The sequence below is a fragment of the Diaphorina citri genome, unplaced genomic scaffold, assembly GCF_000475195.1.
Source record: "Diaphorina citri unplaced genomic scaffold, Diaci psyllid genome assembly version 1.1 scaffold1513, whole genome shotgun sequence".
Classification (NCBI taxonomy): domain Eukaryota; kingdom Metazoa; phylum Arthropoda; class Insecta; order Hemiptera; family Psyllidae; genus Diaphorina; species Diaphorina citri.
The window spans coordinates 47091-60384 of NW_007378939.1; the positions used below are offsets into that span (position 1 = coordinate 47091).

The 13294-nt window shown below is 38.3% G+C and overlaps 4 protein-coding genes across 4 annotated transcripts in view; 2 read left to right on the top strand and 2 right to left on the bottom strand.

The window, feature by feature from the left end:
* Nucleotides 1–2455, bottom strand: part of LOC103516219 — an 18792-nt gene extending 16337 nt beyond the window's left edge. Inside the window, exons 1-3 of the mRNA XM_026828682.1 lie at nt 2251–2455; nt 1723–1823; nt 1346–1455 (exon numbers count right to left, since the gene is read on the bottom strand). Coding sequence (XP_026684483.1) covers nt 1346–1455; nt 1723–1822 — 210 coding nt within the window. The 5' untranslated portion in view covers nt 1823; nt 2251–2455. The remainder of the gene's footprint in view (nt 1–1345; nt 1456–1722; nt 1824–2250) is intronic.
* Nucleotides 2456–3345: 890 nt separating this feature from the next.
* Nucleotides 3346–7541, top strand: LOC103516220 (bifunctional methylenetetrahydrofolate dehydrogenase/cyclohydrolase, mitochondrial). Its single transcript, XM_026828684.1, has 6 exons — nt 3346–3742; nt 5068–5319; nt 5665–5750; nt 6029–6181; nt 6794–6886; nt 7456–7541. The coding sequence occupies exons 1-6, from the start codon at nt 3669–3671 to the stop codon at nt 7539–7541; spliced, it is 744 nt and encodes a 247-aa protein (XP_026684485.1). The 5' UTR covers nt 3346–3668.
* A 1472-nt stretch (nt 7542–9013) lies between these two features.
* On the top strand, nt 9014–11149 carry LOC103516222 (inositol-3-phosphate synthase 1-A-like). Its single transcript, XM_026828681.1, has 4 exons — nt 9014–9050; nt 9781–9848; nt 10226–10471; nt 10737–11149. Exons 1-4 carry the CDS (start codon nt 9037–9039, stop codon nt 10937–10939), a joined length of 531 nt encoding a protein of 176 aa, XP_026684482.1. The 5' UTR covers nt 9014–9036; the 3' UTR covers nt 10940–11149.
* Nucleotides 11150–11230: 81 nt separating this feature from the next.
* Nucleotides 11231–13294, bottom strand: part of LOC103516223 (soluble calcium-activated nucleotidase 1) — a 6201-nt gene continuing 4137 nt past the window's right edge. The window contains exons 4-5 of the mRNA XM_026828685.1: nt 12448–12643; nt 11231–11576 (exon numbers count right to left, since the gene is read on the bottom strand). Of these exons, the coding sequence (XP_026684486.1) occupies nt 11364–11576; nt 12448–12643 (409 nt within the window). The 3' untranslated portion in view covers nt 11231–11363. The remainder of the gene's footprint in view (nt 11577–12447; nt 12644–13294) is intronic.

The window sequence follows — 13294 nt, forward strand, 5'->3', positions numbered from 1 at the left end:
ATATGTCATCGCTATACGCCACGTGATAAACTCATAGGTTATACCCAAGCAGCGGACATTATCGTGTCAGCAGCAGGGGTGCCCAACCTGATTACCGCGGACATGGTGAAGCCAGGGGCCTGTGTTATAGATGTGGGCATCACGAGGATCAAGTGTGAACAGACGGGGCGGACGAAGCTCGTGGGAGATGTTGACTTTGAAGGTAACTTTTGATATTATTGCCTGCCTCAACGGTGTAGTGGTTAAGACGCTCGCCTAATAAACAGGAGGGCGTGGGTTCAATACCACCCGAATTATGGAATTTTATTCTCAATATAAATTCAGAATTTGACCACAGTAATGGTATTAGCCTACTGCTGGAGTAAAGAGACTTTCAGTCCTATGCGAGCAGTGTAAATAAGCACTATTATCATTATTATGGTATAGTGTTAATTTTTACAAGTTTTACAGTACCTATGAGGACCAGAGTTTTTTTTTTTTTTTTTTTTTTTTTTTTTTTTTAAGAGAGAAAGAGAGAGGGGGGATGATAAAATATATCCAATCTAATTATGATTTTAAACAAGATTTTTCCTCAAAAAAAAAAAATCTGGTGTGAACATCACACGACTTTCTATTACAACTATAGTTATCTCCCCCTTTTTTCCCCCTTTTTTCCCCCTTTTAGGTCATTTAACACTACGGAGTGGGGACAGTAGGTCGTTCGCGCCGAATATTCATCTTTCATTCCTACTTATGGAATAAATTTTATCTAAAGCACATTTCATTTACAAGTTGAATGTTGGCATTGACTTCAGGTGTTAGCGAGGTAGCTGGTTACATAACTCCAGTACCAGGAGGTGTGGGACCTATGACTGTAGCTATGCTAATGAAGAACACTATACTGGCTGCCAAGCATGCTGTGATCTACAATGTACTCCAGCCCAATGCTATTCTACACAAAAAAGCGTCTCAGTTGAAACCTTGAATATTGGTAAGTCACTATTTTGAGGTCTCTATGAACTGTCACAAGGAAGTTCCCTAAAAGCAACTTTGTATTTTGTGAGTTATTCAATGATTTTCTTCATAATAGATATACCTACCTACTTATTTATTACATTATAAATATTTCAAAATTGAAAATATAATGTTCAATGTTAGGACGCCCAAGATCGAGAAAAGTGGAGAACGTCGTGTTGAAACCTGTCCTAGGACAGATCTACATCTATATATATACAATGTTCTTCATGGAACAGCCTTCAAATCTGGCTGTATAAAAACTACTTAATAAGGACTAGTACATGTACATTTTAAATCACTCATAGACCTCACAGTGGTTTATTTTCACAGATTACAATACATTACATACCTGAGAATCACACTGTCCACATTTGAGAAAGTCAGCACTTGGGTTCTTGAAATGCTTTCTAACTTCATTCTGATCCACAGCTTTGTTTATATGAATGCAACTTTTCTTTTCTGAAAATGATTTATAAGCATTTTAGAATTAATAAAATTCTAAAGCTTAAAAAAGCTACTTGGTATTTAAAATCATTAGGATTAAATTTTGAAATTATATTGAGGATTAAATTCAAAACCTAGGTGGGATGAACTCATACCCTGTTTACCAGGCAAGCATCTTGACCACTACACCACTGAGACAAATAAATCACAACTACATTTTTTTGTTTTCAAAGTAGTGTCACACTCAAGAGGGATTATGTGCATAGTGTACATAAAACTTACCAGGTGCTTGAGAAGGATCTCTTGATCTTCCTGACTCAGAAGAATCCCCATTGCATTGAGCAGATATTGAGTCGGAGCTTTTCTGTTTACGTCGTCCCATTCTGAAAAGAGCAAGTACCTAATTAGAATTTTTTAGGTCTAAGAATGTTAAATATGGAAGCCTCTTACTAGAGTAACAATAAATTTTCATTCCGATGGCTCAATGATAAATACTTATAGCTTGTCCTTGTGTGAAAAATAGGAATTGAACTAAACAATAATGAGACTGGTCAAAAGTAAAGTGATGGCTCAATGATAAATACTTATAGCTTGTCCTTGTGTGAAAAATAGGAATTGAACTAAACAATTATGAGACTGGTCAAAAGTAAAGCAACTGAAGTTGACCTTTGAACTGATTCTTGATGGTATAAACTGTATGGTGTTGAGTTTTATTCAACGGGTACAAATGACAAAGGCAGACAAGAGAGTCCAGATTGTTCTTTACTCTTGGTAGGTAGTTGCATGTGCACAATGAAATTTGATACTTACTTGAGACTCTCTGTTTCTATTTGTAGAATTAACAAAGCATTTAGCAGACAATGATTTTACTAGTGTTAACGTATGGAAAACTGAGGAGAAAACTTTCTCTTTTAACTTTCCACTTGGTAAAATATTTCAGGTCCTTTATCCTTCTTTTCGTACATTTGTACAATGCAGAATGCAAATTTCACGTAACCTACAACTACAACCCGAATAAAATAGGAAAATATCTGATTTTGTGCCATCTTCACGTAGATCCGTAATGAACTTCACAGCTGAGAAGTGAGCGCAAAATAGTGAAGTATCTCAAATTTTATACAGGGTGAAGAGGAAGGAAGTGGCTAGTCGTCGCGTCGCGTCTATGCCGTCATCTGAGGTGACTTTGCACCTGCCCGGGTGACTTTGCACCAACTCAGTAAAATGTTTTGAATGCTGATTTGATACTCACTTGAGACTCTCTGTTTCTATTTGTAGAATTAACAAAGCATTTAGCAGACAATGATTTTACTAGTGTTAACGTATGGAAAACTGAGGAGAAAACTTTCTCTTTTAACTTTCCACTTGGTAAAATATTTCAGGTCCTTTATCCTTCTTTTCGTACATTTGTACAATGCAGAATGCAAATTTCACGTAACCTACAACTACAACCCGAATAAAATATCTGATTTCTGATTTTGTGCCATCTTCACGTAGATCCGTAATGAACTTCACAGCTGAGAAGTGAGCGCAAAATAGTGAAGTATCTCAAATTTTATACAGGGTGAAGAGGAAGGAAGTGGCTAGTCGTCGCGTCGCGTCTATGCCAAGTGCCAAGCGAATGATGTGATATGTGATCGATGGACGAAGAACAATCAGAACAAGGTAACCTTTGAAAAAATTAACCACTAAAATTTCTAGCTAAAATATCCGAGTTTTCCAGAACCCAGAACATCCTTCTCTTTGGGACAGACAACTATAGCCACTTCTACTGCCCAGTCCCCACAGTAACTTCTATTTGGGAACCCCTGGCCCTATGTGGAAAAAGTCGTCATGTTCACATCCACATCCTATAATCAGCTGATAAATGTTTATCTTCGTGAAGCCAGCTATGCCGGGAAATTCAAATTTTTGACAGATAAAAAAATGTGAAAGTGAAAGTGAGCTAATCAGCTAATGCTTGAATAAACTGTTAATAATAATTGAATAGCAATAGCCCAATTTTTTTTTTGGCTAAATCGAATCTCAAACTGATAAGAACTTCAGTCCAGTGTAGAGTACCTACTGTCTTCTGTGATCCACTTCCTACATCTCTCTCAACATAACACTGTCTGAGTTGACCCACTGAAATAATCCATTCATATCTGTACCAGTATCCATTGAAACAAAATTGTCAACCACTTGCTGATTAATATTCTAATTTGACATTTTTAAGAAAAAATTAAATATCTATGTTTTCAAGGATATGTCATATGTTTTTGCTGCCCTGCTCACAAAGAAGTTACCTGCACACCTCAACAAAATGGTAAGTAAGTAAGACCAAATTTCAAGAAAAACCATATGGATTGCAAACCATGCAAACAAACACATCTACCAATTGACATTGGTAGGATATTATTATGTTAAGGTGGTCTCTTCCCGCTCCCCTATGTGCCACGTCAATTTCAATTTAGGACTATTGCCCTGTTGGTAGGATAGTTTTGTGAATCAACTTTTCAACAATATTCAAAAATCAATAGAATGTATGGTACTAGTTCAGAAGCTATGACAATGAAAAATTGCTTCAAATAAGAGCTGTCATAAATTGTAGTTCTCAATTTCTTACTTGCATTCACTTGGACACCACTGTTGCATTTGTAGCACCTGGAATCATGTGGTGAAAAGACTTTTAGTAGGTACTTATGCCATTTAGCATTTAGACATTTAGTAAGTAGTGGAAACAATGGAAGTTTTTTCAGTACACATAAGCCCAAATTTTATACAGGATGAAGAGGAAGGAAGTGGCTAGTTGTCGCGTCGCGTCTATGCCAAGCGAATGATGTGATATGTGATCGATGGACGAAGAACAATCAGAACAAGGTAACCTTTGAAAAAATTAACCACTAAAATTTCTGTGTAAATTTCAAGAAAAACCATATGGATTGCAAACCATGCAAACAAACACATCTACCAATTGACATTGGTAGGATATTATTATTATGTTAAGGTGGTCTCTTCCCGATCCCCTATGTGCCACGTCCATTTCAATTTAGGACTATTGCCCTGTTGGTAGGATAGTTTTGTGAATCAACTTTTCAATAATATTCAAAAATCAATAGAATGTATGGTACTAGTTCAGAAGCTATGACAATGAAAAATTGCTTCAAATAAGAGCTGTCATAAATTGTGTCTGGTTGGCATCTAGTATATAGACAAGGGATAAAAATTATGTATATGGGACATCATCTCCTGATAGTTATTTGGCTGCCTAAGGACCATAAAGGAATTTGTTGAAATTCCAGTGATTTTTTTTATATATAAAAGTGAAACATCATGCAATGTTTTCCCTGCAATGTTACCCACTGTGAATGTGGAAAAAAAAAGTACAATATAACTTCATGAATAACACCATTAATTTCATTTTCTGTTTTACAGCAACAAGGCTCAAATCATAGATGGAAAATTTATAGCAAACACAATCTTGGAACCATAAAGGAATTTGTTGAAATTCCAGTGATTTTTTTTTAATATATATATAAAAGTGAAACATCATGCAATGTTTTCCTCGTGATGTTACCCACTGTAAATGTGGAAAAAAAGTACAATATAACTCCATGAATAACACCATTAATTTCATTTTCTGTTTTACAGCAACAAGGCTCAAATCATAGATGGAAAATTTATAGCAAACACAATCTTGGAAGAGTTAAAAGATGAGGTAAAAGCTTGGGTTGCATTAGGACATAGGGTGCCTACCTTAACAGCCATTCTGGTAGGAAATGATTCAGCAAGTTCAACATATGTTAACAATAAAATGAAATCAGCTGCTAAAGTAGGTAAGAACACATTGTACCCACTTGGCAAAAAAATTCCTAATGATCTATTTCCTGATTCGTTGTTGTTGTAACCGTTCAGGATAAAATCCACCCCGGCTGGGAATCGAACCCATGGCCCTGCGCTCAATGTAAAGCTACCTTCCAGGCTGACAGTCTGATTGACTAACATTCAAATCAGAACAGCCTCGATTATTCTGAAATACCTACCTTTGAATTTATAGCTATCATAAACAAAAATATCTGTTTCACACATGGCCTAATTTATACATCATTAAAGCGGTGCTCTATTAAACTGTTGGTATGATGAAAAACTTGTTCTAAGCTGACTGTCTAAATCCTAAATAAAGCACTACTTGTACTTATACTTATGGGCTTGTTGCTTAACGTGGAAATAAATAATTATCTGTTTCAGACATAACTCCAATGTGGCACAACTATCACAATGCAATATAAACCAGTGCAATATACGACAACAGGAACATTTACAACTCATTAGGGGTTCAGATTAAAGTTTCGTAAAACCGAACTTCAGCCTTAATAATAATAATAATAATAATAGACTCTTGAGTGGAAGGCAACCACTAGGCGAGGTTAACGCCTTAGGCGTTCTCTACCACCTAACCGACTCTTGAGTGGAAGGCAACCACTAGGCGAGGTTAACGCCTTAGGCGTTCTCTACCACCTAACCCTTTTTGGACGATCCAAGCTTATTAATCCCATGAGCATACCTATTTCAACTGGTGTCTCTTCCCATATTTCGCAGCTTCCACTTCCAGAGCACATGGTAGAGCGAGCAGTGTGTAATGCCGTGGCACCTCACAAAGATGTGGACGGATTCAACATAGTCAACGTGGGACGATTTTGTTTGGACCTCAAAACTCTCATTCCGTGTACGCCACTGGGGGTGCAAGAACTCATTCGAAGATATAGTAAGTCCCTTTTATTGATTGGAAAAAAATTGGTTCAAAATGGAAAATCTTGTTTGTTATTTTCTATTACTAATTTTACTAGGATAGGACTGAAAAGGCTAGCTTAGTTAGCTTGGAAGCCAATGCGCCTACCTTGTAAACTTTAAGCCGCCAGTTCGATTCCCACCCCGGGCCGAACTTTATCCTAAACAGATAAGCTTCGTTCTCGGAACGGCTGACTTTCTCCTATCCTTTCCTCGTCTCTTCCATTTCGGGTTCAAAATGGAAAATCTTGTTTGTTATTTTCTATTACTAATTTTGGTAGGATAGGACTGAAAAGGCTAGCTTAGTTAGCTTGGAAGCCAATGCGCCTACCTTGTAAACTTTAGGCCGCCAGTTCGATTCCCGCCCCGGGCCGAACTTTATCCTAAACAGATAAGCTTCGTTCTCGGAACGGCTGACTTTCTCCTATCCTTTCCTCGTCTCTTCCATTTCGAGACGATGGGATCTCCGTTGTTACCATTCCCTCTACCAAACTTCTTTGAAAAAGTAAAAAGAAAAAGTATAACGTTGGATACTTTAAGCAATCCATGGAGACTGATATTAATCATTTGTGTCTTGATTTTATTTCAGAGGTGGAAACATTCGGCAAGAATGCTGTGGTGTGTGGTAGATCTAAGAACGTAGGAATGCCTATAGCTATGTTACTTCATGCTGATGGTGCAGGTATGTATGTGTTTTACTCTAACTCCCGGTACCTACCTGCAGGGAGCTTAGGGAGTAGAATTTATATGTTTTAGGATCTGATTCATTGACTGAGCAGGCTACAGAAAAGAGTAGTTCTTTTTTCCATAACTCATTCACTCTTTACATATCTCTAGCACCGAGGTACTCAGTTGTTCTCAGGAGGTTGAGAGCGCCCTGCATTTCAAGAACAGAGCCACATGAAGATTGACTCTGGTGGAAATCGAACTCTCGAAGTACCACCCCAGTGTGATAGCGCCCACCTCAGTGGCTGAGTGGTCAAGACCACTGACTCTTAACCTGGAGGTACTGAGTTCGAATCCCAGCCAGGGCGGAAATTTTCTGACCAAACTTTTCCGTTCTTGGATAGACATGGATGTAAAAGAATGTGTCTTGAAGTAATGCGAAAGCGGTACCGAGGTACAATATTTAAAAAAAAAAAAAAAAAGTAGGTAAGATTCTTTTTTCCATAACTCATTCACTCTTTACATATCTCTAGTACCGAGGTACTCAGTTGTTCTCACGAGGTTGAGAGCGCCCTGCATTTCAAGAACAGAGCCACATGAAGATTGACTCTGGTGGAAATCGAACTCTCAAAGTACCAGCCCAGTGTGATAGCGCCCACCTCTGTGGCTGAGTGGTCAAGACCACTGACTCTCAACCTGAAGGTGCTGGGTTCGAATCGAATCCCGGCCAGGGCGGAAATTTTCTGACCAAACTTTTCCGTTCTTGGATAGACATGGATGTAAAAGAATGTGCCTTGATGTAATGCGAAAGCGGTGCCGAGGTACAATATTAAAAAAAAAAAAAAAAAAAAAAAAAAAAAAAAAAAAAAAAAAAAGGGTCAAAAAAATTTAAAGAAAGAGAGAGTTGTTGTTGCTCTCTGGGATTTTTAGGTAATTAATATCCAGTGAGTTTGTATAGTGTATGTGTATGCCCTTGAACATTCATTTACTTCCTATCCCATGTCTCCCTCTCTCTCTTTCTCCTGCTTTCTGTTTCTCTTCCAGTCTCATAAATATGCTGAGTCCCTGATTTAAAGAGATGTGTCAAGCTCACACTCCAACATTTATAAATATGATACCCATCAGAATACAGTGGTACTTAAATTACCTATTCATTATCAATTTATCAAACTATATGAATGAATGGTCTCTCATTTTTGAAAATGAAAGCAATAAATCAGATAGGCACTATAATAAAACAATTGTATTATTGTCAATCAAATCATCTCTTTGTTGAATAGGTATGAATTATTCTAATCTGTTGTATTCAGGTGTCAAAAAATATTAATCAAAATATTAGTAATAAAACAATTGTATTATTGTCAATATGTCAATCAAATCATCTCTTTGTTGAATAGGTATGAATTATTCTAATCTGTTGTATTCAGGTGTCAAAAAATATTAATCAAAATATTAAGCATTATTCTTCATGTAATTAGATGGCAGTACTTATTTATTTTTAGACCATGGCTTTTAAAATGAGGGCATTGTTGATTGAGGTTTATACTTAAAGGAATTTTTAATCTTAATTTCTATCTTATGTAATTAGATGGAGGTATTTATTTTTAGACCATGGCTTTTAAAATGAGGGCATTGTTGATTGAGGTTTATACTTAAAGGAATTTTTAATCTTAATTTCTATCTGATGAAAATACATATCTACAACTATTCTTTGTACTTGTTGTAAATGTAGGCATTAGATTTAGGGAGATTAGGATTAGTTCTTTCTGAAGTTATAAAAATAATGTTCTCAACTACTATTCTTTGTACTTGTTGTAAATGTAGGCATTAGATTTAGGGAGATTAGGATTAGTTCTTTCTGAAGTTATAAAAATAATGTTCTCTTATCATTATTATTATTATATTTTTTTCCTTTCATATTACTTACCTAATGAAACTTTTAATAAATAAAAAACTCTTGACTTTAAGTTTTACAGATTTCATATATTTTATCGATACGCGTATTTCGGGTGTTACCCCATTCTCAAGAATATAATGACCTGACAGATACGGCTGAAAAGGTCCGTCTGTCAGATCTACCTGATGGTGAGTGGCTGGTCTTAGCAGAAGACTAATCAAGCTTATGCATCGACTTTGCAGATTTCCAAAAGCAATGTTGTGGATGACATGGTAGCCTCCAACTCCATTCTGTATGATTCCTATTTATGTAATTCATTTTATCTAAAGTTAATTTCATTTACAAGTTGAATGTTGGCATTGACTTCAGGTGTGAGCGAGGTAGCTGGTTTTGATAATTATTTATGTAAGTAATTCATTTTATCTAAAGTTCATTTCATTTACAAGTTGAATGTTGGCATTGACTTCAGGTGTGAGCGAGGTAGCTGGTTACATTACTCCAGTACCAGGAGGTGTGGGACCTATGACTGTAGCTATGCTAATGAAGAATACTATACTGGCTGCCAAGCATGCTGTGATCTACAATGTACTCCAGCCCAACGCCATTCTACACAAAAAAGCGTCTCAGTTGAAACCTTGAATATTGGTAAGTCACTATTTTGAGGTCTCTATGAACTGTCACAAGGAAGTTCTTATCGTCCCGCAATCGTTCTGTTTGTCACACTTGAACGCGGAGTTGATACAACCCCCATTCGAGCAATGGAAGGAACCTGTAAATAATTAAATAGAATACCTTGTTTATCCTGCTCAAATGAGACAAGTCCCTTTACCGAAGCAGTCTAGGCCACTCTTTCCGAGAACGAACATTAACCGTTCACAGATACGGCTGAAAAGGTCCGTCTGTCAGATCTACCTGATGGTGAGTGGCTGGTCTTAGAAGAAGACTAATCAAGCTTATGCATCGACTTTGCAGATTTCCAAAAGCAATGTTGTGGATGACATGGTAGCCTCCAACTCCATTCTGTACCGCCCAGGGGAAAAACCCGACCATACTGTCGTCATCAAGTATGTTCCATACGTAGGTAAGTAACTTATGTTTAGGGATTTAACGTCACTTTTAACAACTTAGGTCTTCTCGTGGCGGGGGTTTTACCCACCATTCGGTGACAAGCTACCCGCCTCCTCAATTTAACCTCATCCAGCCTGACTGGAGCCGGGAACCCAGCAGCACGCGATTCCCCAGATGGTCACCATCCAGGTACTAACCACGCGTAAGGTTCCTTAACTTCAGTGATCCGTGAGGAACTGGTACAATGTGCTATCACCGCCGGTATTTTCAAGATAAATTTCAAGGAAATCGATTCCTTTTATTTTCAATCCCCATACTTTTTTTTGCGATAAACGCACTCGGAAACGAAGATATTACTTCAATCCCCATACTATGTACAATCTTCCACAGGTGATTCTAAGCGAGCCCTGGATGAATACACGTCTGAGATCCTGCTAGGGGGACACAACACCATTTCCATGCACAACACCTGCGAAGATTCCCTCCTAGCGTCGCCACTCATTCTAGACCTCATCATTCTGGCAGAGTTGAGCTCCCGGATTCAGTTCACCTCTCCGACAGTGGCGGAGTATACATACTTCCATCCTGTACTCTCCATATTGTCCTACCTGTGTAAGGCGCCCCTGGTTCCTCCAGGTACGTGGAAACTTTACTGAAGAATTAACTTCAACTGATTTCTTAGTACGCCAAACTTATCTAGTTTTCATCTCTAGAAACAGAGACATCCATCTAGATCTCTAATTTTTCTTCGATCTGTGCAATAAAATGGCTCTTGTACATGCCTGGTCAACTGAAGTGGCCTTGTTACTAGATACCCCTGAAGTAGTGAAACCATCTCACTGCTACCTATGTCAGGGTATTTTTAGCCGCCACACTAAATCTCAGTTCTTCTCTTCGCCAGGTACCCCAGTAGTGAACGCTTTGGCTCAACAGCGGTCTTGTATTGAAAACATCCTTCGCGCTTGCCTATCTCTCCCGCCAGAGAATTCTATGACCCTTGAACACAAGCTGCCCAGACGACTATTCCAAGACAAGAGTAAGTCCATCGACAGTCATCCTCAAGGAGACAAGATGGTCAGTAATAATCATGATATCATAGGTTAAGGAAACCCCTCACGCCCAGTGATCATCGCAGTGTACGGATTCAATTTTTGGCAGAGCCGAGAAAATTTGATTAGGGATTGTTCGATAAATCAAAAGCCATAAAATTATATCGATATTGAATATTGAAATTAAACCATGATTAAAACCGTAGACTACTTTAAGGGCCTTGCGCTCAGGTGTAGCATGCCTATGGGGTCTTTTTTCCGAAAATATAAATCGATTTTTTTTTTTTTTTCGCGATATCCAAACTATCCAAAGAGAAATTTCGTACGATGACTAAAAAAAACAAAGTCAGATAATAAAATACGGCTTTATTTACAGAGGGAAACTGTAACAATCAGAGTCCTTGTCCCTTAAGGAACTTCGGAGGGACACTGTATACAATCTTCACAACGGAGAGGATTAGGAATAATGACGTCACGTCTCAGATGAACTCCAGACCTTCATATTTGTAATCTGCTATCTTGGTTTCGGGAACCAGTATGGTACCAGCCAGTGTGAACGCTGTGATGTAGGTGGCAGTTCGGCCCTTGTCTTCTTCCGACTTGAGAGCGACTATGACGCGATCTTTCGTTCCCGGGAGGAACTTGAAACTCGAATATCCATGCGTGGGTATTACTTCTCCTATGTAGGTAACCTGTGAGTGAACAAAAAGAGGCGTTCAGGTGTGTCCAAACGTAGTCGGCGAGATGAATCTATGGTGAATCGAGGCAGTGTGGATGTTATGTTAAGGTGTGTCCAAAACATAGTCGACGGGCCGTCGATCGACGAGGCGATTCTATGTTGTTGAGGCAATGTGGACAGTTCAGTCGCTGTCGACATCAATCGACTATGTGCGGACACACCTTTACAAAGTCTTTCACAGAGGGTCGAGTTCACATGCTTTCCGGCACACTCCATTTCACTTCTCCTATGTAGGTAACCTGTGAGTGAACAAAAAGAGGCGTTAAGGTGTGTCCAAACGTAGTCGGCGAGATGAATCTATGGTGAATCGAGGCAGTGTGGATGTTAAGGTGTGTCTAAAACATAGTCGACCGGCCGTCGATCGACGAGGCGATTCTATGTTGTTGAGGCAATGTGGACAGTTCAGTCGACATCAATCGACTATGTGCGGACACACCTTTACAAAGTCTTTCACAGAGGGTCGAGTTCACATGCTTTCCGGCACACTCCATTTGATAAGGGTAAAGGTTTACCTTGCCCTTGGGATCAGTTTAACTTGAAGATACCATTTACTGATGAAATTTGTAAGGAGTTATTTCTCGAGAACCACTTAGATTGCTTGGAAAAAAAAGAAAAAAACGAGATACTTTCGCAAGATTTAGAGTCAATTTTACTATATTTCATTGTGACTTACCATGTCTATTTCACGTAAGAAAAAAACGAGATACTTTCGCAAGATTTAGAGTCAATTTTACTATATTTCATTGTGACTTACCATGTCTATTTCACGTAGGTACACCGAACTAAATTATCGCTACTTACGAATTAGAGCTCCTAGAACTTACCATGACGTTAGTAAAGTTAGAATCTGTCGAGAGAAGCACATTGGTAGCCATTCTCTCATCTGTTACTTCATCGTACTTGAAATGGGAACTCCGCCTCGGTAGGAAGAACCAACGCTGATGATACTCACTCCATACACCTGACTCGTGAATCATGTAACCTGACGACAAACGCAAGTGATAAAGGTCAGAATCGAAACTTTTTGTTCATGTTGTAATAAAGTAGACATAATCAGTAAAGGTAGAAACATACTACCATCACGTCACGTGAAGTCAGAAAGATGTAGTTCAAAGTTTCACGTCACGTGACGTTCGGGACAGCCACACTACAATCACGTTACATGGATGATAGTGTGGCTGTCCTGAAGGAAATTACTTACAGTATTATGGGAAAACTTTAAATATTAAACTACACCTTTCTGACTCCCCATGACTTCACGTGCGTGACGTGATGGTAGTGTGTTTCTACCTTAACACGTCACTTATGTAAATAGAAGATCTGCATCATTTCATGGCCTGGAAGTCTAGCGTGCCTGCCTTGTAAGCGGGTTCAATTCCTGTCTGTGATGAACTTTATCCTAAACAGATAAGTTTTGTTCTCAGAACGGCTAGCTTCCTCTCATCATATTTGCCTTCTTCCATTTAGGGACGATCAGACCTCTGTTGTTACAGTTCCCTCTATTTTACCCCTTACCATGGCCATTTGTAATCTAGTTGGTTTTTGGCAATGTCAACAATATGTCTCCAGCCTACCCGATCTGAATTTCCTCTGAATGCTCTTTTTTTTTTTTTTTTTTTTTTTTATTTTTTTTACCTGGAAACCCAATTTTCAAAAATCTCCTTAAGGTCA

Bases quoted from the DNA above. Each gene is read 5' to 3' on its own strand.
- LOC103516222 (XM_026828681.1), top strand. The intron at 9,849-10,225 runs GTAAGTAACTTA...AATCTTCCACAG, and splicing joins CAAGTATGTTCCATACGTAG to GTGATTCTAAGCGAGCCCTG. The intron at 10,472-10,736 runs GTACGTGGAAAC...TCTCTTCGCCAG, and splicing joins GGCGCCCCTGGTTCCTCCAG to GTACCCCAGTAGTGAACGCT.
- LOC103516220 (XM_026828684.1), top strand. From the start codon at position 3,669: ATGTTTTCAAGGATATGTCATATGTTTTTGCTGCCCTGCTCACAAAGA. The intron at 5,751-6,028 runs GTTCAGATTAAA...TTCCACTTCCAG, and splicing joins ACATTTACAACTCATTAGGG to AGCACATGGTAGAGCGAGCA. The intron at 6,182-6,793 runs GTAAGTCCCTTT...ATTTTATTTCAG, and splicing joins AGAACTCATTCGAAGATATA to AGGTGGAAACATTCGGCAAG.